Here is a 27,405-nt window from a genome sequence, read left to right as displayed (position 1 = left end):
TTCATGCATTATAACATGAAGGTGTTTAATTCCAGGAAACTAAATAAAAAATTACTTTAAAAAGCTAATGTGGAGAAGTTGAGGGGGAAATCAGTATGTATTTTTATTTTATTATTGATATAAAAGAAAATTTCGAATACTGTACAGTGAGGTGTGCTGGAGAACACTATAGTTATAATACACTATTACCAATTATTACTCTAATATATACAGCAATCACAAAACCAGAAAATAATGGGTAACAGCCAGTGCCTTAGGGATAATGTAACATCTATACTATTTTATTGAGCAGTTAAAGCACTTGCTATTTTTCCCAAATATTTACACTATTACCACTTAGTTTTACATATTCTAAATACATTTCCCTCCAAAAAGTAGACTCTTCAGCTCTTGGCACTAATTCTTAAAGTCAAATAAACCTAAAAATATTGAAAACCTTTTAATTCTTTTATTGCTCTACCACAGGCATCAAGGCTCAAGAAGGGACTTGTGCATTCTGAAGAAAAGTATGCAATACCTTGAAATTTTAAATATTGATACTCACAAGCAAATAACATCTACTAAAGCTTTTTTTAGTTTTCCTTTCTTTTACAAGAGAATAATCATTGTATTAGTATTATACTACAAAAGCATGTAACTCCATAATTTAAAAAATTAAATGTCAAATATACAAGTAATAGCATTTTCTCCAATAATTCACAATTTTTACAGTTTCTGCTATTTGGAACAAACATTAAAATTCCCACGATTTAAGTATTATTAAATATGAATTGAAACAGCATCTCAGAGAATTCTATTAGGAATGGCAGAACTTACAGTGAACTATAAATCTTACATGGGTGATATAGCTTCCCTTTGTTATTCAAGTAAACATTCTACTATGGTATGTTTTCAAGTGAATAGTTCTGGTTTGAAAAATTCTTTTTTTAATTGTGAAGAGCCTTGAGGTTGTACAATTTTGTTAAATTATATGGTAACCTTGAAATGCAGGATATGTCTACCCACCTTAGAGCATGTATCTCACTACTACTATTAAAAAGTTCATTTTAAATTCATATTAAGATGAGTGAAGTTTAATCTGATTTTGCAAAGGCTTTTATGAAAATCTTAATATGGAAACCTTGTTTGGAAAACTCATGAAACTCTCAAAATCTGCTTTGCAATATTTTAAGTGTGGGCCAGTTAAAATTCCTGTTGAAAATGAAGACAAAACTGTACTGATATTCTGAAATAAACATTTTGATATTGTTATTATATTGACCAAAGCATAATGACAGAACATATGTTTATTTCATATCTAAAGGTATTAATGAGGTCTACATTTTTGGAGAAATGTTCACTAGCAGGGAGTATTACCAGGTAACTATTTAAAATACTTTTTATAAACTTTGCAGTTAGTAGTAACATGTGATGTCAGTTCAATTGTCAAAAACCTGTCATTAGTGGTATGTGAGCTGCTAGCAAGTGATCTTCCTTGAGGTAAGGACCATATGCAAATGATGCTCATTTCCAATGAAGTTACTCAAAAACAATGGCAATAAGGACCTGTGGCTGGGAATCACAGATGCATTTCCGATTGATATCTTAATTGCAAGCAGCAGGTGTGACTGTAAAACCAAACTAAAAATCATCAGAAGATATAAAGCAAATTTCAGTCAATAGCATTGGCTAAATTTCTCAGGTCATTATCCTAACATTTTCCAATAAAATATCTGAAACATAGTGAAAGGGGGGAATGGGCCTTAGGCTTCTCTTTAACTAGTTCCTGAGTAACCATATCCTTGGAGTTCATTATATTCCAGCTCATATTTGGCACTTGTCTTGTTTTTCTTCAGTTTCAACCAGATTCTCATTACCAGTATTCTAGTCATACACCATCTTCAATTCTACTGGGACTTAGGGTCATCAATGCAAACTTGGTATGATTAATTATAAAATGGATTACTGAAGAATTTACAATTTATTTAATTATAGGATTGAATTATAGTTATAATGTTACATCTAGGGTTAAAAAATATTTTGCTTTATGATCTCTAGCGTGGACTCAAAAGTGAGCAGTACTAAAAAATAATTTTTTAGTCCTGCATTTGATTATGATAACCATATGGAAGAACGATATTTAAGAATTTAAATTGTGTTCTAACACTTCTTCGTAAAGATGGTACCTGGCCCACCTCTCAAAAACCATTAATTACCCCAGCCAAATTTCAGCAGCTTTAAAATAATTTCAAGAAATCTAATCATTCTCAGATTCAAGCCTGTTTTCTTTATTAAGGGAGAACCCAAACTATAATAAATATTCATACGTTACTGGCTCCTAAATAGCATTGCTGTGGCGAGAAATTAATAGTGTTGTCAGAGTTAACCAGCCCTTCTTCTAAATGTTCCCAGGTACATTCTAATTTGACTAAATGAAAGTATTTAATATAGGGAGATTGAATTTGTTTCTGATGTTTTTTACTTTATGCTATGAGAGTATATTTGTCAGTTATTTACTAAACATACCAAGCCACAGGTGAAGAAAATATTTGTTAAAGGTGATTATGTCATTTACCTAGAAGCAGTGCATTTGCTTGTTAAAGTTTTCTTGTATTTAAACTAAAAAAGAGGGGGGCATTTTTCAGTGGCTGAAAAAGCCAAAAATAATTATAGTGGTTAGTGATATTTGTAATTTTTAGTTTAAGACACACAGGAGTCACCTATACTAACTGAAATGGGAAATATTATTAGGTACTGCAGTTCTTTATGCAAAACTAGTGCACAATATAAAAGTTGTACATTTTCCTGCTATTTAGATATAGAGACAGATACTTGAAATTTAGAAGAATGGAGGTAAAGTATGGTTTAAAAAATGTGATGTGATAAAACTCAAATATATATCTTGTTCGGGTATCACCTGCAAATCTCTACATTCTCCATTCTTTCCTTATTCAAAATGGACTAGTTCCATTTAGTAAGTAGACTCAGTCAGAGATACTTTCACAGAAAGAAAACCAAAACCTCCCTTATTTGGAAACAAGTTAAAGTACTGTCTATATTCCTTATGAATCAGAAGGTTGAGATTTTTAAACACCTTTCTGCTACATTTTCTTAGAATGCAGAATTCTGCATCTGTTACATGTGCAAACAGAGACAGCCAGGCTTTGAATGCTCTACATAAGAGAGTGTATTAACATATATTTTGTCTTTCATCCATTCAAATTCAACTTAATTTCAGTGAACAGAGGAAAAAGATGGATTGAAATGTACATTTCAGAATACAGATTTGCAGAATAGGATAAAATAGTGCAATACCAATCTCAGGCTAAACATTCTTTGTCTTTAAGGAATAAGCATGAAAGCTGCTGCTTGTGGAAACTGGCACTAAAGATTTGATGAATACACTATTTAAGCAAATGCCCCTTTGATCAGGGTATGATGCAGTAAAATTTGCATCCAAATCCAAGTGAAGCCAACAAATAAAGAAAACCTTATGGACTGGAAGAAAAAAGGAAATAGTTTTGGTTGAAAGGGGGTCAAAGACACTTAGCATGTACAAGCTTAAATACCATTGATCAAAATTGTAGAACAATGTAACTCATAAAGATAAATTCTTATTTATATATTTTCTGTGAATCGGACAAACTCTGAAAATTAGAGATTAACTACTGCTACCATTATTTTTGTATTTTCTATCACTCTTTGCAATCAACTTTTCTGCAAGATTAAAGGAAACAAACAAACAGCAAAAAAAAACAACACCTCGGTGGTACTTGACCAGGCCAGGATTCAAAAACTAACGGTAACAGACTATCAACCACAGAGGACTCCATGGGCTGTGCTGGCTCAGACAGCAACATCACTGAATCACATTGACTTTATCATTCTAGAATAAATATTTTACCCCTAATCTTGCTCAAATCAGCAAAATTTTTTATGATTACACTCTATTCTCAAGATATTTTCACCAAGAATACATATCTCTATGAATGTGTTTACATTCACAGAAATGTCAGGATACCAGTGTCTAATAAATCCTTTTATGAATTTTAAGATACAATTTAGTTCAGATAACCTTCAAATTTACATAAATCTTTGACATTCTAGTAAATATGTGGGATGGTTACCTTGATGACATCAACAGTAGCAAAATCTCATTCCCTTCCAGTTCTAGCCTTTTCAGAAATCAAACATATTTAGCAAGAGAATTTTCATGTTTGAAACATTAAGACTTTCATGGAATTAAAATTACAAAGAACTTCCAATTAACCACATATATGGAAGAAACTCATCTCAGCAGATCTAATAACTAATTGATAGGAATTCAGAGCCAGGCTAGGCAGCAGTATATTAAAAGCTATTGCCAATCACACACTTGCTGTCATGCACTGAATAACAAGATATAATCTTTGAATTATATACGTACAAGATTTTTAATGACTAATCAAGTTATGTGGCCCAGCCAACAAATATTACATATTCACAATAAACATTCTGCCTTTATTAGCCTCTAGTTCAATCAAGAGTGATCCATTGGCTCAGTTGTGTTTGTCATCTCAGCATCTTGACTATCCATTTCTTCAGGCTCCTCCACGGAATTTCTCTTTTGTGCTTTTGACCTTGTGGCAAATGCTGCTCCCAGTGCCTCTGCCACACAGCTATCAGTTGTTTCTGTATTCAAATTTTCAGTGCCACCAGTTAAAGAAAAAGATTCAGGTAAGCCAGTCTGAAGAGTCCCAGACTTCACAGAACTCACAACTTCTCCCTTTCTTTGAGGAAGATCAGATGGTGACTGCTCTGTACTTTGATCCCGCAAGTGCTTGTCCATTGAAGCCTGAATAGAAGAAACCATTTCCTGCAATTTTTTTCGCTGGGCCTCAACCAAATCAGGATCAAGCTGCCTGCTGTCTCTCATTGTAACTACTCCAGGAGCTATTCGAATAAGCTCACTGTTACTAGGAGCAGCTGTGAATACAGAAGGCTCTGTTTTAGTGGCACTATTACTAAAGTCTGTCCCTGTGTTATGCTTCCTTACAACTGGAGTTTCCCTAGCTCTTGGATCCAGGTGAGGGTTACTGGATGCAGTTCCTAGAGAATGCCCTTTTCCCTGAAAGGCAGTTACATTATGGAGTTGCTCAGATTTCTTTTTCACTACTCCACCACTACCTAGTTTCAACAGCCCGTGTGAGGGACTTGATTCCCTACTTCTTGTAGTGGCCTCTGCTCGAACCTGACTTACAGCCTCTTTAACTAAGTCTTCAACGTCAGGACCGATGGGGAAATGTCCTGCGGCATCCACACACAACTCCAGTCTATCCTCAGAAGCATTATAGACAAAGGTTTTGCCAGGCAGATGCGGAAAAGTACAATGCTTGCCATCAGCCATACCTAAAGAAGGGAAAAAGATACTTAACATTAAAATCTTACTTAACAAGTAAAGACAATTATAGGTGAAATAGTGAATTATTAGAGATAGCTTTTAAAACAAACATTAGAAAATAATCTACTTATTAATAGAATTTAATACTATTATAAAAAAGAAACATCACTATAGAACTTAAAATAGTTCCCCAAGGGATGTTTAAAAAATATCATTTTTGCATTGTGCTTACATAGGAGAATGTCCTTATTTTTGAAGACACTTGTTGAATATTTAAAAGCAAAATGTCACACATTCAATTAATCTTCAAATGGCTCAGCAAAATATATACATATATTACCTATGTATTTGTATAGAGAATATGGCTAAATGATAAAAACTATTCAATATCCTTGCATTTTAAATTTGTCACTCTAAGTATATTCCAAGTATGCAAAAATAAGGGTTTTCAAATTTTATGAAAACTACAGATTTTGTATGTTAAAAAAAGATGAAGTAGAGAACTTTTAATGAGTGTATGGTGCATATGGGTATGTTTATGGCAAAACAAAGGCAAAAGCAAGCTAGTTGACAGTGAAATGGAATCATTAGTAAGTGCTATACAAATTCAGACGGGGGAAGATGAGTGAACTCTGGAATACTTTGTGGGCATTGTGGGCTTCTCCATATTTCTAGGTTATTAAGAATAGTTCCTTAGTCCTCTGAAGAAAGCCACTGAGTGGTTCTAATGTATCTCTTTGTGAATATTCCAAATAATCAGAGAAAAGAACTAAACTGCAGGTGAATAAATAACATACAGTAATTTCAAATAAATATTCATTTCAATGGTAAGTGAAATATCAATAAAAACTCAACTAGAATTTTCTCTTGGCACATTTTTGGCAGGTAACTGGCAAAAATAGACATACAAAAATTAAAATCAGAAATGTCTAAATAGCACCTTTTAGGGCACAACCCTGAAATCAGTTTACTGTCTACTAATCCCCTACCTCAGAGATCTGTAAACCACCGCCCAGGAAACAAAGGCAACAGAGAATTCTGAATGGTAAGGTCAGGGATCCACTTAGGCAAAGCCTTTAAACATTCATTTTAATAGATAACATCTATTGACACTCACTATGTGCCAGGAACTAAAATAAACCCTGAAGATTCAAAAATATAATGTAATTCTTAGGAGACCAAAACCAACAAATCATCATAATTCAATCAGATAAGTATAATGATGGGTCTAGTACTCATTTCACGATTATTTGAGCATTAAATGAGAAAACATGCAAAGCACATACCACAGTGCCTAATCTAAATCAGACAATCAGTAGTTAATTCCTCTATTAGATCAAAAAGGGTTTGTAATTGTTCCCAGGCTGCTGTGATGCTTTCCCTTGGCTATCCCTGGAAAGAATCACAGTCCCACACGTGTCATCACAGTACTATTTACAGTGAAACACTGGAAACCATCTAAGCTTTCAAGAAGAAGAGAATGGTTAAGAAACTTATAGTCTGTCTACCTGATGAAAGTAACATGCAGCTATTAATACTGATATAAATAGGAGAACTATGATACCTTATATATACAGTAAAATGTGCATGATGGTAAAATAGCAGGAAACAAATCTAAGTACTATTAATTACAATCATGCCAAAAATGTATGTATAAGACAAATACTTTAAAATTATAGGTGCTATTTCCCACTTCTATAGTGTGTAGACTTTTGACTTTTTAAAAACTTTAAAGTACGTATTAAAAAATCAATGCAAATACTTTTAAGTGTTGTGATCCCTTTAAGCATAATCATTTAGGTTTAATATAACTTTTCAGTCCTCTGAATTTTAAGAATAAAGGTGTATTAAAATTTCTATATCATATATCAATAATTCCATTACACATATACACCAAAAGACATGTATGTTACTGTGTTTCCCCCGAAAATAAGATCTAGCCAGACAATCAGCTCTAATGCATGTTTTGAAGCAAAAATTAATATAAGACCTGGTCTTATTTTACTATAAGACAGGGTATAATATAATATGATATAATACAATTAATATAATTAACTTAATATCATACAGGGTCTTATATTAATCTTTGCTCCAAAAGACGCATTAAGAGTGGATTGTCCGGCTAGGTCTTATTTTCAGGGAAACACGGTAATATTTATAGCTACATTCTTCCTGTCAAAAAACTGGAAACTACCCACAAGTGCATCAGGAGAACAATGGATGAATTATATTAAAATGATACAATAGAGTACTATGCAGCAGTGAAAATGAACAAACTATAGTCGAACCCATCAACATGAATGAATATGAAAGAGTACTGCATAAAAGAAGCAAGTCAAGGAGAATGTATATAGCATTCCATTTTTATAAAGTTCAAACACAAGCAAAACTGAACACTGTAAGTTAAAGGTAACTTGTTAAAGTTATTAAAACTGAATTTGCCATTCATCTTCTAAATTTATCTCTGTATAAAGACTTACAAGGAAACTTACTATATTATAAACAAATTAATTTAAAAATCCCTTTCCAAATATAAAGAATATGAGTATTAATAGCCTCATTTAGTTATATTGGGCAATATTCCTGTTCAAATATAGATATAACCATCTATCTGTTAGGGTGGATTTGGACAAAGTAAGAGAAGTATGTTGTTTTCCAATTTGGGGAGGGTGTCGGTTTATGTTTGGGAGTGAGGAGGACTTGACAAGCTTTGATTCTTTGACCACAGGCTAATAATAATTTGCCACATGAATCTGTCCTAAAAAAAAAAGAAAGACTTTTACCACAAATATTAGAAGAAATTGTATTTTGAAAGACAAAATTTTCTGATGATAATCCGTTTCAAATGGCTGTTACAGTCAAAAGAATTTTAAATAATTCTGCAAATAACGGCTAGAATTCTAATAACAATAATAACGAACATTAAATATTTATTTGGTACCAGGCCTTTTGCTAACTGCTTTATGCGTATGCACACAATCTCATTTGATCCTAACAACAACCCCGAGATTGTCATACCCACTGTACAAATAAAGAAACTAAGAAGTCACACAGGGAGTAAGGGGTAGAACCAAAATTTGATCTCAGATGGTTTTACTCCAGAGCTTCTAATAAGGATAAAAACCACAGGTAACATTTAAAAAGATGTATCAGTTCTAGTGAGACACAATTCACATATAATTCACCCATTTTAAGTGTACAATTAAATGGTTTCAGTTTCATCACAGTCGTGCACCCATCACCACAATCACTTCTAGAACATTTTTATCACCCCAAAAAGTAACGCCGAGCCCATTAGCAGTCACTCCCATTTCCTCCTCCCACCCCACTCACAGTCCTAGGCAACAGCTGATTTACTCTCTGTCTCTCTAGGTGTGCCTATTCTGTGACATTTCATATAAATGGAATAATACAATACATATGTGGTCTGTTGTGACTGGCTTGTTTCATGTAGCATACTATTTTCCAAGTTCACACATGTAGCATGTATCAATACCACATTCCTTTTTACTGTCAAATAATATTCCATTGTATGGATATACCACATCTTATTTATCTAATCACCAGTTGATGGTAATTGCGTTGTTTCCATTTTTGACAATTGTGAATAGTGCTGTTATGAACATTTGTGTACGGGTTTTGTGTGGACATGATTTTCATTTCTCTTGGGTATACACGTAAGAGTGGAGTTGCTGGGTTGTATAGTTACTTTATGTTAAATCTTTTGAGGAACTACCAGACTGTTTTCCCAAGCAGCTGCACCATTTTACATCCCCACCAGCAGTGTATGAGGGTTCCAACTTCCCTACATCCTTGCCCATAGTTCTTATTATCCGTCTTTTTTTATTACAGTCATCCCAGTGAGGGAAGTACTATCTCACTGTGGTTTTGATTTGCATTTCCCTGATAGTTAATGATGTTGACATCATTTCATGTGCTTATTGACTGTTTATATATTTTCTTTGGAGAAATGTATATTCAGATTCCTTGTCCATTTTTAACTGGATTATTTGCCATTTTATTGCTGTGTTCTTTATGTTTTAGATACAAATCTATTATCAGATATATAATTTGCAAAAAATGTTTCCCATTCTGTGGGTTGTCTTTTCACTTTCTTGATGGTGTCCTTTGCAGCACAAAAGTTTGCTTTTTATTTAACTGCTTTTTCCTTTTGTTGCTTGTACATTTGGTGTCACATCTAAGGTTTTGTTTGCCTCATCCAAAGTCAAAGTTTTACGCCTATGTTTTCTTCTAAGAGTTTTCTAGTTTTAGCTCTTATACTCAGGTTTTTTATATAGTTTGAGTTAATTTTGTATTTGGTAGGAAGAAGAGATCAAACTTCATTCTTTTGCATGTGGATATACAATTGTCCCGGCACCGTTTGTTGAAAAAACTATTATTTTCCCCATTATCATAATCCTAATACAAACTTTTAAAAAAACCATTAAGTGGTATCAATATATTTCACAAAGTAGAATGAAGTGAACGATGGAAAGTTAAAATACAAGGGAAAGTTAAAATAAAATGACAAAAAAAGGGGACGTCAGAGAGAAATTTATAGCTTTAAATGCTTATATTAGAAAACAAAAATTTATCATCAATAATCTAAGTTTCTCCTTAAAGAAACTAGAAAGGAAAGTGTGAATTAAACTCAAAACAAGCATAAGGAAGGAAAAAATAAAGAGCAGAAATCAATGAAACTGAAATCAGAAAAACAATAGAGAAAACCTATGAAACCAAAAGCTATTTCTTTGAAAAGATCAATGAAACTGATAAACCATTAACTGGACTGGTCAGCAAAACAAGAGATACAAAACAAGAGAGGTACAATACCAGAAAGGAAAGAGCTATAGACCTAACAGACATTAAAAGGACAGCAAAGGAATACTATAAATAATTTTATGCCAATAAAATGATAACTTAGATGAAATGGACAGATCTCTTCAAAGACAAAACTAACAAAGCTTACTCAAGAAGAAAGGGACACTTTTATTAGGGATAACTTTCTTAAGAAATTAAATTTGTGGGTGGCTGGATGGCTCAGTTGGTTAGAGTGTGAGCTCTCAACAACAAGGTTGCCAGTTTAATTCCCGCATGGGATGGTGGGCTGCACCCCCAGCAACTAAAGATTAAAAATGGCGACTGGATTTGGAGCTGAGCTGCGCCCTCTTCAACTAGATTGAAGGACAACGACTTGGAGCTGATGGGCCCTGGAGAAACACACTGTTCCCCAATATTCACCAATAAAAATTAAAAAAAAAAATGTTTCCTAACAAAAAAGAGAAGAAATTAAATTCGTAGTTAAAAATTGTCCAACAAAGCAAACTCCAAGCACAGGTGGCTTCAATGGTGAATTCTACCAAACATTTAAGAAAGAAGTAATATCAAAACTATTACAAAATCTACCAGAAAATAGAAGAGTGAACACTTCCCAACTCTATTTTATGAAGCCAACACCACCCTGATTAAACTGTCGTTACAAGAAAACTACATACTATTATCTCGCATGAACATGAACACATGAAACCATGCAAAAACACTCAACAAAACATGAGCAATTTGAATCCACCATGCAAAGTTATTTCAACATTCAAAACATCAGTGAACAGTCATGGGGATGGAAAGCACAGCATAGGGAATATAGTTAATATTGTAGTAACTATGTATGGTGTCAAGGGAGTACCAGACTTTTTTGGGGGAATCACTTCATAAGTTCTATAAATGTCTAAACACTGTGCTATACACCTGAAACGAATGTAATATTGAATGGCAACTGTAATTGAAAAAAATAAAAAAGCTAAACAAAAAAAAAACAATCAATGCAATTCAACACCAGCAACAAACTAAAGAGAAAAAAAGTAAGATCATTTCAACAGATGCAGTAAAAGAGCACCTTATAAAATTCAACAGCCATTCACAACATAAACTTTCAGTAAACTAGGAATAGAAGGGAATGAATGCCCTGATAAAGGGCATTTCTGAAAAACAAAACTACAGACTGAATGCTTGCCCCCTAAGATCAGGAACAAGGCAAGGATGTACACTCTCACCACTCTTACTTAACACTGGACTCATAGCCAGTGCCATAAGGCAAGAGAAAGAACTAGAAGGAATACAGATTGAAAAGGAAGAAAACTGTCTTTTATTTGCAAAAGATATGATGACCTATATAGGCAATCCCAAAGAATCTGCTAGAAAACTACTAGAACTAATATGTGAGTTTGGCAAAGTCACAGGATACAACGTCATTACATAAAAACCAATCTTATTTCTGTGCACTAGTAATAAGAAACGAGCATTTTTTTTTTAAAGGAGGGCACAGCTCACAGTGGCCCATGCGGGTTCGAACCAACAACTTTGGTGTTATAAGCACCACGCTCTAACCAACTGAGCTAACCGGCCACCCAGAAATGGGCATTTTTAAAAAGTATCTCTTACAATAGCATTCCAAAACATGAAAAATCTAACAAAGGATGTGCAATAATTATATGCTGAAAATTACAAAATTTTGGTAAGAGAAATTAAAGAAGAGTTACATAAATGGAGAACTATAACGTTTTCATGAATTGGAATATTTGATGTTGTCAAAATATTAATTATCCTCAATTTGATCTATACATGTAACATAATCACAATAAAAATCCCAGCAGACTTTTTTTATAGAAATTGACAAGTTGATTATAAAATTTATAGGGCCAAGTGAAGCACCTAGAATATCCAAAACAATTTTTTAAAAGATTCTAGAAATAGACCTATATGTATATAGTCAATTGATTTTTTAAAAATAACTTTGTTGATATATTTTGCATATAATTCACCCTTCTCAAGTATATAATTCATAGTCAATTGATTTTTTTTTTTTTTTTTTAAGATTTTATCGGGGAAGGGGAACAGGACTTTATTGGGCAACAGTGTGTACTTCCAGGACTTTTCCAAGTCAAGTTGTTGTCCTTTCAATCTTAGTTGTGGAGGGCACAGCTCAGCTCCAGGTCCAGTTGCTGTAGTTAGTTATAGGGGGCACAGCTCACCATCCCTCCCGGGAGTCGAGCTAGCAACCCTGTGATTAAGAGGACGCGCTCCAACCAACTGAGCCACCCGTCCACCCGGTCAATTGATGTTTGATAAAAATATCAAAGTAATTCAATGGATAAAGTATAGCTCTTTAAACAAATGCTTCTGGAACAACTGGACATTCATACATAAAAAAATAAATAAATCTTGACTTATACCTTGCAACATATAAAAAAATCAACTTGAAATGCATCATAAACCTAAATATAAAACCTAAAATTATAAAACTCCTAGAAGAAAACATAGAAGAAAAAATTTCTGACCTTGGATTAGGCGAAGATTTTTTGGATAGGACACAAAAAGTATAAAACATAAAAGAAAAAAACTGTTAAATTGGTTATCAAAATTAGAAACCTCTGCTCTTCAAAAGATGCTGTTAAAAGACTGAACGGAAAAGTTACAAACTGGGAGAAAATATTTGCAAAACACTTATCCAATAACTGATATTCGCCCAGAATATATAAAGAACTCTCAAAACTCACAACAATTCAAACCAATTTGAAAATGGGGGATAGAAAAGATAGCAAATAAGCACATTAAAAGATTCTCAGTATCATTAGTTATTAATAAAATGCAAATTAAAACCACTATGAAATAGTATTATAAACCTATTACAATGGTTTTAAAACAGAAACATACTATCAAGTGCTGCCAAGGATACAGAGCAACTGGAACTTGAATACAGTGCTATAGGAATACAAAATGGCCCAGCCACTTGAAAATGGTTTGGAAGTTTCTTAGAAAGATAAGTATATACTTACCATATGACTCAGCAATCCCACTCCCAGGTATTTACCAAAGAGAAGTAAAAACATATGTCTACACAAAGACCTATACACAAATGTTTTTAGTGGCTTTATTTACAGTAGCCAAAAACTGAAAAAAACCCCAAATGTCCCTCAATTGGTTTTGGAGTTTAAAAAATGTGGTACATACAACAGAATGCCACTCAGCAATAAAAAGGAATGAACTACTACAGTAATACATGCAATCAGATAGATGAATCGCAAAAGCATCAGGCTAAAACAAAAATTGGCAATTTTTTTCTATAAAGCAGCAATATAATAACATTTTAGGTTTTGCAAACCATAAAGCCTCTGTCACAACTATTCAACTTGCCATTGTAGTGTGAAACGGCCATAGATAATACGTAAATGAGTGCAGCTGTGTTCAGATAAAACTTTATATACGACAAGCAATGGGCCTCATATGGCCCATGGGCAATAATTAGCCAACCCCTGTGCTAAATCAAAGGAGCCAGACACAAAAGGTTACACTATATAATTCCATTTATATGGTGATATGAAAAAGGCAAACATATAGAAATAAATCAAATCAGTGATTGTGAAGGTCTGGGGGTAAGAGTAAGGGATTAATTAGAAAGGGGCACAAGGCAACTTTTTTGAATGAAATATTCTCCATCTCGATTGTGGTGGTCATCACATGACAATATATTTGTCAAAATTTATATACCTTTATACCTACAAGTGAATTTTACTGTACGCTAATTATGCTTTAATAATCCTGTCTTAGAAAAGGAAGGGAGGGAGAAAGCTATCCTTTGGTCTTTGATTAAAAAAAAACAAAAAAACAATTTTTTGAGATAATAAAAAAAAGTCAAGGAAATTTAAACATTGACTGGGTATTTGGTGACATTTGAAAAATTATTGTTCGTATTTTTTAAATATGAGAATGGTATCGTGGTTATTTTTTAAAAAGAAAAAATATATACAGACTAAAGTTCTTTACATATGATATTATATTACGTCTGGGATTTATTTTAAAATAGTCTAGTTGAGATGGGGGTAGAAATGTACTGATAATTGTTGAAGCTGGGTTGGTGGGTAGATAGAGGCTTATTATATATTATTCTTGTTACTTTTATATATGCTTGAACAGTTCTATTATAGCAAAGTTGAAAAGGGTAAGAATGAAAAAAAGTGAGGAAGAGATAAAAACCATAAAATAGAGAGTAAGCACTTAATGTTTACTGAGGTCCAGTAGGTGAAGAAGGGACACAAGCCAGAGTGATAAAGTCTGAGGCCAAAAGCATTCACATAAAATTTTTGAAAAAATACATATGAGTACCAAACACACACACTGGCATCTTCTCTTTTAAGACCTTAAAACTATGCAGATACAGTTATATACTCACACATATCTTTACAAACAATGCACAGACAATGTGATACCAAGTTAAATGTAAAATGAGCTGTTTTCTAAAATCCAGAAAGCAGTGAGGTATGTAATCATCACAGCCAAAACATAACAATAACAAAATACTGTCTTATCTGGTTCTGGGATAGTCACTAGCCTTACAACCAGATTTGCTTCTAATTTCACAATTTGTCTTTAGCTGTTAAGACTCATATACATAATTTAAATGAGAAAATAGGAACAAAAAAGTGATAGAATATTTTTAGTAATATTACAGCAGAAAACAGCTGATCGTTATCAGGATAATCCATTTTAACTAGGCCAACTGCTAAAGAAGAATATATACCTACAATTAACTTTGGAAATAGTTTTAGAAGAATAGTATCTGACCTTTCTTAATCTTATAACAGCTGGAATGAAGATATTATCTAAGAATAAAATTACAAATGAACTATACCCATGGTTTTCTTCATAATATTGTAGAATACGCCACCCTGCTGGAACAGGTGAGGAAGCCCTTTTGCGTAAGACCATACATCTTCTCCTGTAAAATAAAAACAGATTCAGTATTAGCAGCAAACAAGAGTTCAACCCAAGGTTGCTTTAATATGGATTAGCCTCTGACAGAGATTGCAAGGCAGACCTCCTACATGAGTGATAAAACCTGACAGCACAGGGAGACGACGTGGAGTGACGGGGTTATGGCGCACTAGAAGACACATGGCCAGCGAAGGTGGCAGCCACTGGTAAGTGTTATCATGGAAGAGTGTAGGCCCAATGTTTGAAGATCATATGGCGTTTCAAGAGAATCCAGAAATCGGGGGTTTTAATGTGAATTCTCCCAATTTTTAAATGTAGGAACTAATTCAGAAATATCTTTAAAACTACACAAGTCAATGCTGGTGATATTAAAAAAAATAGATCTGAAAACTTAATACAGCTCAGAGGAAACTATTTGCAACCTTGGACTAGACCAACAGAAAAGGTTACAGAAAGATAATTTTTAAAAGTATAATATAAAATTGTATTTTCTATATTTATGTTAAAACCAAATAAAAACAGATGGAAGGGCTAGGAAGAAAAGTAAATAGGTAGGCTGAAGATAAGTAATTATATTGTATTTTGTTGTTCCAAAATGGTCTTTTCAAAATAGAAAATTTTGGGAAAAATAACTTGTTGAAGATTTAAAATAACCTTTAGAAGTCCACAAAATATCCACAAACAAACCACCATTTCACAAAAACATTTTTTCAAGAACATTCTTTGACAGTGCCTATTTCAATAAGAAGTTTCAAATGAAAATTTAAGAATGATAATCACTGTTCAAGAAGTTAACAAAAACTGGAAAGAACATAAAAGTTACTTTTAGTTTGTGGAATGTGGTTGTTTGGTTTTTCTTTATACTTTCATTATTTTCTCATCTGATAATGTGCAGTACTTACTATTCTAATCCGGACTATTTTCAGTTAATTTTAAGAAAGAAAAGTTAACTTTTATCTTTCCTACTAGTAGAAGATTATACTATCAGATCTGGGCTTTGAATGGAGGTTATTGATGAGGTGAAGCAATTACTACATACCTACCATCTCACAGCACTCCAGCCCCTTTCCACATTTATAAACAGGAATGTGAATTTTCATGGCAGTTGGCTGAAGATGCTCAGTTTATCAGTTTAAAGTATATCAATTTTAAAAGCCTGACACTTAAAGTTTCAGTTAACTAGAATATTTACTTACACACTTCATTCACTAATGATACAGTGCCATTAGAATATGGCTATATTTAAGTTGAAGGAACTTATCATTAAACTTCATTTGGATAAATTATTTCTGTGGTGATAACCTTTCATTTAGTTATTAATGTTATCTTAAATGTACTTAGTATTTTATAAAATACTCTAGGATATCATTTACTTGGAAAACATATTTTAAAATTTATGGTAGCACTTAATTATTTTGGTAAAAAACTAAACAGGTACCAAAATAGTGAATTCCTCAGAACTGACCCCCTAAATACTGCAGTAAGGAAAATGACATTTTTCAGTACTTTACATACCCAACTATTTCTTGCTTAAGCAGGCAGAATTCTAAGAAATAAGAACCCTTATTGGAGTGTTTATTAACCTTGTTTTCATAATCTCCCCCTAAGGATCCTTTTTAAACATGTTCCTAAGCCACCTCCCCCATGATATTTGAATACTAGAGATATACTGTTTCTCTGTTTATGTACTATATATCTGAGCTGTATTCATTAAATAGGTAAGATTTTTTTATCCTCCTTCTCCCCCAAAAACCAGTTTTCACCCCCTTCAGGGCAATACGTCCTCACTGAGTACGCATGCTCTATTGCTTTAAGGGAGGCTTTAAGGGAGGGATAAATACCATCTAAACCGCTATCTATTATCTACCCAGCTCTGAGCAGCCACTTTACATAGTTTCATTTTCTCATCACAGCTAAGCCCTATTTTACAGACAAGGAAACAAGCCTAGAGAGCTTAAATAATTCTCTCAAGATCAAACAGCTAGTAAATAGCAGAGCCAGGATTTGCATCCTGTGTATTGTTCCAAAGCTTATATACCCTTTCCATTGATATTAAACCTATACTAGAGGCCAAATTGTGTTACAACACATTTGACAGAACTACCTATGTCTTTTCTTATAGAAATCCATGACATCAACAGCTGGCTGGGAGAAAAAAAAAATAGGCAAATTATTGCCCATGGTAATCAAATGCTTCCCTGAAGTCACTTCTGCTGGTAATAGACCCAAGGAAAGGGATTAGAGATTAAGAAGCAGGGATTGTGACACCGCAATCCCCCCATCAGTCTCACAGGGCTCTCCACTGCATTTCTTTCCATCCCTTGTACAAGCCCTGGTTCAGTCTCATCTCCTGCCTGAACTACTGCTACTACCTCATAACTGGTTTTCCCTCTAATCTTGTTCTCCCCCAATCCCTCCTCCACACAGCCTTCAGAGTTAAACCTTTAATGGTTTCCCAAAACCATATGGTAAAGTCTAAGCTCCTTTTTCACAGCATGAAAGGCACTCTATGAGTCCCTGCCCTCTCACCTAGCTCACATCTCTCACCATATGCTAACTTGATTTTTATGAAGCAATACCACTAAACTGCTCTGGTTCCCCAAAGGCCACTAACTGCAGCATTATTTACAGTAGCCAAGATATGAAAACAACCTAAGTGTCCATCAACAGATGAATAGATAAAGAAGATGTGGTGTATACACACAGTAGAATACTACTCAACCATCAAAAAGATGAAATATTGCCATTTGCGACCACATGGATGGATCTTGAGGGTATTATGCTAAGTGAAATAAGTCAGATGGAAAAGGAAAAAAACCATGATTTCACTCATATGAGGAATATAAAACAAAAAAGAAACATGAACAAACAAAAGTTATAGATACATACAGCAGAATGGTGGTTACCAAAGAGGAAGGGGGGAGGAGGAGGGTGAATTAGGTAAAGGGGGATCAAATATATGGTAACCAAAGGAAACTAGTCTTTTGGTGGTGAGCACGCAATAGAATACACAGACATCGAATTATAATGTTGTATACCTGAAAATTACATAATGTTATTAACCAGTGTTACCTCAATAAAGTTTAAATAAATAAATTAATTTAAAAAACTCAATTTAGGTGTCACCTCCTCCCTAGAGTGGTGGTCAGGTAGCAACCGTCCTTGCTGTTCCTATATATGAATACCATACCCCTTATCACCCTGCAGGTTAATTTAATTTACTTTTTCTGTTCCCCTTCTAGACTACAAGTTTTTCAGAGTCAGGAAACGATCAGCGGCCTATCTGACTTTCTATCCCCAGGGCCTGGCACAGTGCTGCCAGTAACACTCCTAGCCTTTGTTGAATGAAATGGATATAAATGAATAATATAAATAAAGTTTTTCCTTTTAACAACGTCTGAAAGAAGTCCTAAAAAAACTTAACTGAAGTAGCTAAATGATAACTGTTCTTCAACGTTATGGATAAAATATAACTAATGGTACCATCTGTACCACTTCATGAATTTAGTAAAACAAAATCATAGCAAAAACAAAGGGAAAGACTTTTAGGTACAACATTCCAGTTACAAAATATATGTCATGGGGATGCAATGTACAGCATAGTGACTATAGTTAATAATACTGTATTATAAACTTGAAAGTTGCTAAGAAACTAGATCTTAAAAAAGGGGTGGGGTAGAATTATTTTTCTACCATTTCATTAGAATAGGAACAGTTTGGTAAAGTATCTAGCAAATATGAAATTAATTCATATTTTTGTTAGTTTCCAGTTAATTTTACTTTATAATTCAACTGTTCCTTCATAGTGCAACAGAATACTTACAGTCAACATATTGTGTGTGTGTATAAATGTAGAAAAAGTCACCAATGCCACCATAGATAAAACTGTGTTCACGTCTTGTCTTCCTCAAATCCTTCCTCCTAATAGTTTTCAGTTCTCCTACCTGAACAGCAGTTACATATGGCAGTGGTATTAGGAATGATTTTCCTTTTGGTTTATCTGATGTTTTTTCCTCTTCAATAAGAAGTAATTTTCTTAATTTAAAGAAGTATATTAAAATGAAACATTTAAAAAAATATTGTTATATTTTTCTAACTTTTACTACTAATAATACAATCATGGGGTTAAAAGTGAGTTTAAAAAGTCATCATTCCAATTTTCTAACTTTAGATAAGCAAAAAGGCTATTTGAAGTTTCTACTTTTGCAACTTATGAAGTGAGTAAATTTAAAAATCTAGTATCCAGATGAAATACATTTTTAAAAATCTACCTAAAAATACCTAAAATTAACTCTGAACAGAAGTATCTAAGACCACAAAATAAAATGACCAAAATGCACATTTAAACCAGGAACATGGGACTGTTTCTACTAGAAAGACTCCTAAAGATATTCATTAGCTGAAAGAATTGCTGCCATTTTTCCATCCTTCCTATAGATCCTCCCATCTAAAAATGTATCTAGCTTACCAACACTCAAAACCGTTTCTAAGAATGGCGTGCCTGTTGCTTTTTACTCAGTCCCTTACGTGTACCCAGCCGGTACAGCTTTTAGTGTTATCATCAGCATTAAAAGATGTATTTATCATACACATACGTGCACAGAAAGTTGTGTGTAAATGTGTACACACACATACTGAATCTGATTCTCTCTGCAGTGTGCAAATGTTAAAGAAAACTTATGTTTTATTGTATACATACTTCAATTCTTTGAATTTTTAAAAATAATATTATCTTGTAATGGAAAAATATAAAGGGAAATAAAAGGTATCAAAGTAGCTGAGTGCAGAAAGGAACAGAATCAACATTTAACTTAATCTTCGAAGTGTGATAGTATAAAATCACCATTTATAACATACACATTAATCTTAAGATACATCTAGATGAGTTATTTTTAATCAACTTTATCAACTGCTCCATTAGAAATCAACTGTTCCATTAGAAATATGCTCTATATAAATCAATCAGAAGGGCAAGCAGATGGCATAGAAAGAATAATAATATGCATTAAGTACTAGATTTGAAGCTGTCCTTCATCCAACATTTGAAGAAAAAAAATCAAGATGCACTAATGATACTCAGACCAATATCATCTAAAACATTAAGTGTTTGAATCCAATATATAATTTTGGAAAATCCTAAGGCAGTTATAACATCAAGAGGTACTATGAAATTACAAAATACTGTGCACTTTAAAAAATGTGTATTAAAAATTCATACTTTTTTTCAGGAAGATAGAAAGTATATAAAAATCAAACAAGTTTCTCAACTCCTGAAAGGTCACTAAACTTTGTGGTGAATGAGGTAAATATCACAACTTGCTTGATTCCATTAAAACAACTTCAAACTGACAAATTCTATTTTTCACAAATCTGTCTTTATAGCTTGAAAAAGAAAATTAACTAGAAAGTTAGAATATATTGCTAAGAAAAAAAATAAATTAGCCTAGTGTTTATGGTGGATGATGTACCATCCACCATACCTACCACAAAAGAAAATCCACAAAAAACTGTTCTACAAGAAAATTTAATAACATGTTTTGTAATACCAGAGTTAGTCACTCCAATACTATATAAATAATGAAGATTACAGTCTGAAAAACTTGTTCAATAATCTCCAGTGGTTTGCATAAAGTAGATTAAAACATGTCAAAAATTACAAGAAGAGGGCAGCCGGTTGACTCAGTTGGTTAGAGTGCAGTGCTCATAACACCAAGGTCACAGGTTCGATTCCCACATGGGCCAGTGAGCTGCGCCCTCCACTAGATTGAAAATGACTTGACTTGGAGCTGATGGGTCCTGGAAAAACACACTGTTCCCCAATATTCCTCAATAAAATTAAAAAAAAAAATTATAGGAAGAACAGTTATATTTTAAAACTATCATCATAAAATTCAAAGTGACTAGTTCCATGAATGGTTCATACTGAGCAAAAGACTGATGTACTTACTTAATGTCTTGTTGATATAAATAAATAATAGTATACATTCCATTTAATAAATATTCTATTTAAAAACAGTGAAAGGAAAAGCACATGTCCCTGGCTATCAAGCAGTCAATCTATTTAATGAAGATATACAATCCTATATTTATATACATTTTTTATAATTTTTATGTATAAAGAAGAGAAAGCTAAAGATCTGTTGATGAAAGCTTTAAAAGTATAGGATGTCCTCAGTTGGAATCCTGCAGGTAAGCTTATGGAGAACAAGGACTGTGTCTCATTCATCTTTGTACCTCCAGCACAGTCTAATTCATAGCAGACATTTGTTTTGCTGAAATAATCTGCATTCATTCATTCAACAAACAGTTACTTGGCACCTCGTTAAGTGTCAGGCCCTGTACTAGGTGTTAGGGTTTTCATCAGTGAATAAAACAGGCTCCTGTCTCTCTGGAGTTTAAAATACAGTGGGGAAGGCAAATGAATAAGCAAACCAACAAATAAGATAATGAAATCTTGCAATAGGTGCTGTGAGAGGAATGAAGAGGATATAATGATAGAGGGGACCTACTCAGGGTGCTTAGCAAGGGCCTCTCAAACCCTTAGATGAGGTGATCAGGAGGAGAAAGCCTCTCTTTAAGAAGATGGTATTTAATTAAGCCTAAACCTAAATGAGAAGGAGCCAGCTATTTGAACAGCATAAAGCTTAATGAGCTATTTTCTAAATTAACATATCAGCAGCTTAGCTCACAAAGTAATTCACAAAGCAATTTCTGCACTTTGAAACTTGCAATTTTTCAAATAAGCCATCATTTTTCATTTTCTAGCCCACTTCAACCTAAACATCAATAGTTTCCCAGCACTCTTTACATAAGGTTGTGTGTATATAACTATTTCCAAGTTGACATTTTACAAACACACCACTTTTTATTAAGAATATCTTCTATATAATTCAAATACAGTTATAAGAGAATTAGAGGTAGGAAACTAATATTTATGGAGGGACTGATACAGGCCAAGCACTGTCTTAGTCCTTTAAAGCAGAAAGTCTCTCAAGTGCTACCACTATAAAATTAGCAAAACACTCTTTTTATGCTCAAATTTTGGGCCTGGAGTGGAAGATTTAAAGAAATTTGTGGCTTGTAAGGGCAGCGACATAAATGTTGGAGGTGAACAGGAGGGATCAGAACAGGAAGACAGTATCTTGGTGAACTCACTGCAGTCCACAGTACTCAGATATTCAGGTCCAGAAACCTCAAACCAAAAGTAAAAGTGACTAATTATAAATGAGAATTATATGGTACTCAATTTTGTTATGAAATATATCATGATGCTGATCAGACTTTTAGATTAATGATCATAATCTCCCCCATGCCAATTTATTAACCCACACTGGAGGACACAGCCTTCCAAAGGAACATAATCCTTATTTGCACTGTCACCAGTACATCAATGTTTATATTAACGTCGGGAAGTTAAATGAGTGATCAGAATAGATGTTTGATGAATATGGAATCAGTAAAGGGATACAGATCTTTCTGCCAGGCCATGGTGAGGACTGATCACATATTCCTGCCCCCAACAGATTACCTTCCTAGTTACCAGAATTTTCATGAACCCAGATGATGTATCTTTTCCCTTTGTACAGCAGTGTACAAACAGTGCCAAATTCTGCTTTTCAACTCTTTTTCAATGTTCAATGCTGAGCATCCATTCCCTTTCTGCCGTCAAAGCCTTTGTGCAGAGACGTTAATGTCATCTATTTAATTCAATGAAAACAATTTCGAAGTGCCTACTATCTGCTGAGCACAATACTAGGTGCTGAGAATCCAAGGTTATTTATGATACAGGCCACACCCTTAAGAGTTCATCTTCTATTGAGGAAGATCTTCTCTTTCCTGTTTTTGACCTGGGAGACCTACCAACATATTTTTTTAAGTGCCTTCTGCATCTATCTAATTTTTTCCATTTTGCGCTGATGTTATTCAATTTTCAGAGTTCTAGGAGTATTATACTGTTGCCCCATATACCAGCTACAAGGTATTTTATATAAAGGAGGCTGGGGGGTTAAGTAGCTTACCTGAAATCACTAGGTTAGTAAGTAGTGGAGCCAAGATTCAAATTCTAGGTCTTTCTGACTCCAAAGATCACACAATCTTTCCTCTATTCTATGCAGTCTCTAAGACACTAAAAACTCTGAGATACGTAATACATGAAGTGCCTACTATTACATTTCTTGATATATTCCCCAAATTCAATGACTATGTCTGCCAAAATAAAATCAGCAATATCAACTTATAATTTGTACGGGTCATTTAGATCTCCTGCTAACTACTAGGTCCCCAAATTTAACAAGCCAGGAATAAATAATCTTCATTTTGGAAGGTCAAGGCCCAATCCACTGATATTTACTTAGTACTCTTAGAAAACAGAATCAAAACCCAGAAAACACTTTTGTAGTTGAGAGCTCTAATTTCAGCAAAAAACACAGCCTTTCTAATATGTAATATAAATTTTACTTCTACTTTGAGCTTTATTATGTAAAGCATATTAACACTGATTTTAAAACATAGATTAAAGAAATAAAAACAATGTAAAAAGTGCACCATTGGATCATATCTCAAATCATCTAAGCTTTAAATTACATATTCTGCTGATAATATAGTTTCCTTTAATTTATACTGAATTATTAAAAAAAGAAATGCTTCTTAAGCAACCCCATTAAAATCTACCTCTGTTCTTCATATTTCTCACGAGTTACAATAGGTCATTACAACTGATGACAAAGAGTCACTGAGCAAGGAAATTACTTGAACACAAATCCTAATGTACAAGTAAGAAAAATGTGATAAACTTGGAAAGGGAGAAGAGAGGAAATGGAGGAGATTATTTAGTGGGAGTGCAGAGAGAACATAAACACCAGAAACTGCAATTCATCAAACAGGAAGTCCTGAAATCACATGACATGCAGGAAAATAAAACTTAAAAATGAAAAGGGGAAAGGTGGGCACACTCAATAAAGGCAAGCAAGGGGGTAATGAAAAAGGCTTTAAATGGATCTATTACATACCTATTTAAAAAAATGTAGAAGAATAAATTATATTTAAATAATCTGGGGACAGTTAAGGGACTACTTTCACTTTCTTACGTTTTCCTAATATTTACTCAATAGAGAATCACACTAATATCTACCCAAAAACTGTCAAAAAGCTAAAGAAAATTTTCTCCAAATATATATAATCAAATAGTTTTTATGATCACAGATTTTTTTCACAAACAGAATAACTCACCACATTATATTCACAATTAAGAAATACCATCTGAGTTAAATTGATCTTACCCATTAATGTTGCTAAAAGACACAAGGTGTACATTTCTTTGTCAGCTTGCTCCTGAAGTTCCTTAGATGACAGTTTACCAGTAACAGCAATCTCTTCTTGTTTCACAGTGTGGGCCGAGTGTGCTGCAGCAGACTGACCACCTTCTGCTTTACTTTTTAGAATGTCTATTGTAATTCTGTCACCATGCTGTAAAGGAACTGGCTCCTTTTCCATTCCTGCCTGGGGTGGCATTAACTCTTTAGGAGGAAAGCCATAGCGAATACACTGTAAATACGGAGGAATGTTGAATTCTCTGGCTATGCTTTCCTGAAGTTCATAAAAGGTTGTTGAAGACTTAAGAGTAACCATGGACTGTCGTCCATCATTAGTTGTTATTCGGATCTTCTTTTCCTTAGAAGTTGTTGGTGAATAGGGAGCCTTGGTAGGGGTAGCAGGTGCAGAGGATGGACCATCACGAATGGCACTGGGAGAAACAGTCCTGGCCTGCCCTTTTTGTTCTTGTTTTAACTTCTCTGTTTTCCGTTTCTGCATTGCAGAAGCCTGTTCCGTAATATTATGTTGAATAGTTCTTTCAGTTTTACTCATGTTTAACTCTTCCTTGTGCAAAGTTTTTGTTTTCTGTCCAGTAAGAATGATTTTGGTTGGGAGCTGAGACTCCGACTCTTGTCCTTGTACATCTCCAACTCTTTGGGCATGAGCACCATCTATATTTACAGGAGTATAATCATCAGGATTCTTTTTGGCAGTCTGATGCAATATAGTGTGGACAACTTTCTGAACTAGGATTTCACTCCCAAATTCACCTGGAAAGTGCTTGGTAACAAGTTTCATTGCAACATCATAAACATTACTATTCAAAGATGAATCACTTTCATACTGAAACCAATATACTGTTTCTCTGACCACTCTGCCACCCCATTCCAAAGTAATAGGAAAAGCTTCTGGTAGATTGTCATATTCTTTGCCATCCCAAAAATGTTTGAATCCACAACCACATTTGCCACCAGTAGATCTAGAATTAGTTCTGTCTCCATCCAAATACACAATAGACCCATCTCCTCTTACCCTTCGCACAGATGTGCCATGGCACCAATTACAAGCTGTTAGGTTACTCAATCCGTAGTCTGGTATCAAAACATCTTTCACTGAATCATATGAACAAACCAAATTGTTTAAGGGAAAGCTATAATTTTTGTCAGGCCTCAGCTGTCCATGAGTACCTTTTGCCAAGTTATACAGTTTCCCTCCTGGAGCCAACCACTCTGGAGGAACATGAAGTTCAGAAAGGGCACCACAGAGCAAACATTTGTGAAGGCGATTATCCATTACTGCTTTTTTAGCAGCTGCTGTGACTTCTTCAGGCTGAACTCCTATCACCCCAGTCCGCCTGTAGAAATACTGATGGACATCAGCAACCAAACTAGGATGGATACCGTGTTTGTCCATAAACACTTCTTCCATAGCAGCAACAAGCCGAAGTAAGTATTTATCATGCAGGCTTCGGTCTCCTCCAATAACACAACCACCATCCTCTTCAAGTTTGATGTACTTTTTAATAAGGTCCTGAGGCACACCCCATGCTTTAGGAAGCAAATTCATAGGCAGTTTGGGCAAAGCAGCCCCTTTGATGCCTACCAAGGGGATATAATGGTTTCTACCAGAGCTACTCCATGCAATACAGATTGGTTTGTTCAAATGACCATCTCTCCCAGTGCACTTCTCTGCAGGGATGAGACCTGGCAGAAAGGTGGCTGAATAATCACCAGAGCTTCTCATCCCACTGAGAGAATCTAACAGAATAATGGGGCGATGCAACACATTGGCAAGGCCAAATATGTGGATGTTCCTCAGGCCCAAAGGAACACCCTCAGGTGGTACAAAGAGAGGGTCACACTCATTGATAATGTCCTCCCACTCAGCGGCATCAATGAAGTCATGGAACAGGGCTTGATATCGAGCCAGGTGCTGCTGAAAGTGCTGCTTCAGATTCTCTCTCAAGGCATGCCAGAAGAGCTCCCGGCCTACGAGAGCCCGGGACACCGCATGGACCAGGCAGTGTCCATCCCCGTCCACATGCACTGGAATGAGGCATTCCTGACTTTTATTGGCCCGCTTGATGTCCTCCAGAGTGTCATGCAAATACAGGAGGCTTCCGGAGCGGTCCTTGCCATAGCCCACCGTGTTAACATGCTCGGGTTCGATGAGGAAGGCGCGGTCTCCCAGTAAAGCACAATCGAACAGTTCGCCCTGGTTCATGTCCCGGAGAAGCTTAGCTCGGCCTGTCTGTTTGTCCATTCCATAGCGAGCTAATATGGGCGACAACAATTTGCAGTGGTAGTTGGACAGGCCCATCACCTTTACCAGTTCCGTGTTCTTCTTGGGTGCCCCTGTCACCCCCAGCAGGGCGTTCCGCAGCAGGTTGTGTAGCACTACGTCCGGGTCCGTCACCTCCTCCACCCCCAGCAGCTGTTGCTGCTCGTGCCGCTGTCCGCACTCCGTACACTCGATGCTGACAGAACCGGAGGCCGGGAAGAACAGACGCGCCTGGCACTTCGGATCCGGGCAGCTCCCGGAAAGGATTCTCCGGTCTCTCCGCTTCGAGAGGCCCCCCGGAGCAGCCGCCGCAGCCGCCGCCAGGGACGGCGGAGTCTGCGGAGCCTCAGGGGGAGGAGGTGGCGGCGGCAGCGGAGGCGGCGGCGGCGGCTGAGACATAGCTCTCGGCTCTCGTGTCTCGCTCCGCGTCCCAAGCGACCCTCAAAGGCTCATAGCCCAGACCCCACCGGCCCGACTCGGTCTAGTCCAGGCCCAGGGCGAATCAGTTTCCTTTCCTACCAGCTCCTCCTCCTCCTAAGCGAAGGCGGAAGCGCCGGACGTTGTTTCTCTTCTTACTTCTCCACAGCCTTAGCCGTTGCCCCGAACGTAACGGCCACCACCCTAACCCGCACTCACACTCACTGACTCTCGCTCTCTCTCCCTCAGACACACGGACATACACGCCC

General features: G+C 35.2%; 1 protein-coding gene across 1 annotated transcript; it reads right to left on the bottom strand.

Annotated features, from left to right (window-relative positions):
• Positions 1 to 3,148: 3,148 nt before the first annotated feature.
• On the bottom strand, positions 3,149 to 27,405 carry VCPIP1 (valosin containing protein interacting protein 1). Its single transcript, XM_019726363.2, has 3 exons — positions 24,406 to 27,405; positions 15,045 to 15,131; positions 3,149 to 5,367 (listed from the first exon to the last, which is right to left on the bottom strand). Exons 1-3 carry the CDS (start codon positions 27,116 to 27,118, stop codon positions 4,499 to 4,501), a joined length of 3,669 nt encoding a protein of 1,222 aa, XP_019581922.2. The 5' UTR covers positions 27,119 to 27,405; the 3' UTR covers positions 3,149 to 4,498.

Source organism: Rhinolophus sinicus, linkage group LG14 (genome assembly GCF_036562045.2).
Source record: "Rhinolophus sinicus isolate RSC01 linkage group LG14, ASM3656204v1, whole genome shotgun sequence".
Lineage (NCBI taxonomy): Eukaryota > Metazoa > Chordata > Mammalia > Chiroptera > Rhinolophidae > Rhinolophus > Rhinolophus sinicus.
Note: the sequence above shows the minus strand (reverse complement) of the source record. Positions and strands in the feature narration are given on the sequence as shown.

What these genes read in the sequence shown, in the direction of transcription:
- VCPIP1 (XM_019726363.2), bottom strand. Translation starts at nt 27,118, where the DNA reads ATGTCTCAGCCGCCGCCGCCGCCTCCGCTGCCGCCGCCACCTCCTCCC. An exon ending in TCTTTTAGCAACATTAATGG is followed by an intron (nt 15,132 to 24,405) that starts GTAAGATCAATT and finishes TTTATTTTACAG; the next exon opens with GAGAAGATGTATGGTCTTAC. An exon ending in TATTATGAAGAAAACCATGG is followed by an intron (nt 5,368 to 15,044) that starts GTATAGTTCATT and finishes TCCCTTCTTTAG; the next exon opens with GTATGGCTGATGGCAAGCAT.